General features: G+C 43.1%; 1 protein-coding gene across 1 annotated transcript in view; it reads right to left on the reverse strand.

The window, feature by feature from the left end:
• Window positions 1–2,174, reverse strand: part of F9 (coagulation factor IX) — a 32,181-nt gene that overhangs the window by 19,845 nt on the left and 10,162 nt on the right. Inside the window, exon 4 of the mRNA XM_077773902.1 lies at window positions 1,669–1,782. Within this exon, the coding sequence (XP_077630028.1) occupies window positions 1,669–1,782 (114 nt within the window). The remainder of the gene's footprint in view (window positions 1–1,668; window positions 1,783–2,174) is intronic.

The raw sequence follows: 2,174 nt of genomic DNA on the forward strand, positions 1-2,174 counted from the left end.
AATGACATTACAGGTGACTTTTTTTTTTCCCTTTGTCTGTAGGACAACTGCAGCTGCTGACTTTCATTTTGTTTTCTGCCTTTTTCATCTGTCAGGCAGATGGCTAGAAAGCCTTAATAGACTCCCGCTAATTCTCTGCTCTTTGCCCTTAGTCACGTTGGCTGTGCTGTTAAAGTCTTTCCCTCGGATTGCATCTCCATTCTCCGGAGTTTCAGAGTAGAAAGAGGATGTGTCATTAGCATGGTGTGTCTTTTACAACCATAATACCAGTAATCTTGCATCCAGAGATAATAAGCAAGTAGGAGAGGACTTTGGGATTTAATGCTCCAATTGCCAAAACCTCAGCAGAAAAAAAAAATCTAGACTATGAGGAGAAAGGAGGCACAGTGCTCCTCGGTTTGCTATGTAACTGTCCGTGTGATCCATGTGGTCAAATCCGGGAGTGAGCTCTGATTTTTGTGAACAAATTTAATACGTGAAGCCATCTGTCTGTGCAGAGAAGCATGTGTTCTATTGGCGAATTGGCCTCACCATAGCTCAATTCTGTACTTAATCGACTGCCACCACCTGTGTTGATAACACTTTAGTCGTGAGCTCAAACAGTTTTATGGGTTTGGTTTTCTTTGCATTTTATGGATAGTAGTTAGAAGCGTTTGGTCAGACAAACTGAAGTTCAAATTCTGGCTCAGCCGTTTATTGGCTCTATGATTTTGAGCTGTTTGAGCTGTAGTTTCCTCGCCCGCATAGAACAGGGACACTAATGGTACTGGCCGCATCGGTTGTATTGAGGGTTACTAGCAAGGGAGGGCATCATTACCACAGAATATTAGCCACCAAATGTTGTTATTCCCCCTACTTAGTTTCGTGAACTCATGCAAGAAACTATGACGACAGACGCAATGAATGTTCATAAGCTTCGGAAGTATATGACTTATATACACTGGCATAGCGTCCAGGCTTCTTAAAAAAGGGACTCCTGTCCTATGTGACAACATGGATGAAGCCAGAGGACATTATGCTAAATGAAAGAAGCCAGTCACAGAAGGAGAAATACCACATGATTTCACTCATCTGAGGTATCTCAAATAGTCACATGCAGAAACAGAGACTACAGTTGAGCGTGCCAGGGGCTGAGGGAAGGGGAAAATGGGAAGTTGCTGGTCAGTGGGTATGAAGTTTGAGTTCTGCAAGCTGAGTGAGTTCTAGAGATGCACTTGCTGTACAGCATAGTGTGTAGAGTGAATGATATATTTATCGTACACTTCAAAATGTGTTAAGAGCACAGATCTCATGGTAAGTGTACTTTACTTCAATAAGAGCATGTTTTTGAGAGCAGCTTCTACATAAATATTACATTTTCCAGTTTCATCTGGTTTCACAAGGAAACGTGGAATCATGAGGAATCGAAAAAGAGTTACTTACCAGGGCACCTGGGTGGCTCAGTCAGTTAAGCATCCGACTTCGGCTCAGGTCATGATCTCACAGCTCATGGATTCGAGTCCCATTGTCAGGCTCTGTGCTGACAGATCAGAGCCTGGAGCCAGCTTCACATTCTGTGTCTCTCTCTCTCTGCCTCTCCCCCGCTTGCATTCATTCTCTCTGTCTCTGTCTCTGTCTCTCTCTCTCAAAAATAAAAATACATTAAAAACATTAAAAAAAGTTACTTACCTAACTCACAGTTCTTTCCTTCAAATCCAATCTGACACCAGCATTCATAGGAATTAATGCCATCTTTGCATATGCCGCCATTTAAACATGGATTGGACTCACATTGATCTCCATCTTTGAGATAGGTTAAGATAAAGTTGAGTTAGCAAAGAAACTTCTTAGAATGCCTCCTTGCACAGACTTGTGGGGAAGGGGAGCCTGATTTTAGGGTCAGAACTGCTGATCCTGCACCTTATGGGATGCCCCTGTCTTCCTGAGTGTCTGAAAACAACCCAAAGGTTCTGAGGCTAATACCACCCTAGAAAATGCCTGGGGAAGGCATGCGTGTAGTTTGTGCAACCCAAGGAAAGAGGAAGAAGGGGAAGAGGTCTGAGGTCAGAAATGGACTGTGTGAGCCTAGAGAGAGAAGGGTTTTCATTCCTTTCTTATAGAACGATGGCGAGTTCATTCTGAATCAAATCACGTCACTTCAGCCATTATTATCTCTCTGTCCTTCATGACCTGCT

This window comes from Crocuta crocuta, unplaced genomic scaffold (assembly GCF_008692635.1).
Source record: "Crocuta crocuta isolate KB4526 unplaced genomic scaffold, BGI_CrCroc_1.0 scaffold241, whole genome shotgun sequence".
Taxonomy (NCBI): Eukaryota; Metazoa; Chordata; class Mammalia; order Carnivora; family Hyaenidae; genus Crocuta; species Crocuta crocuta.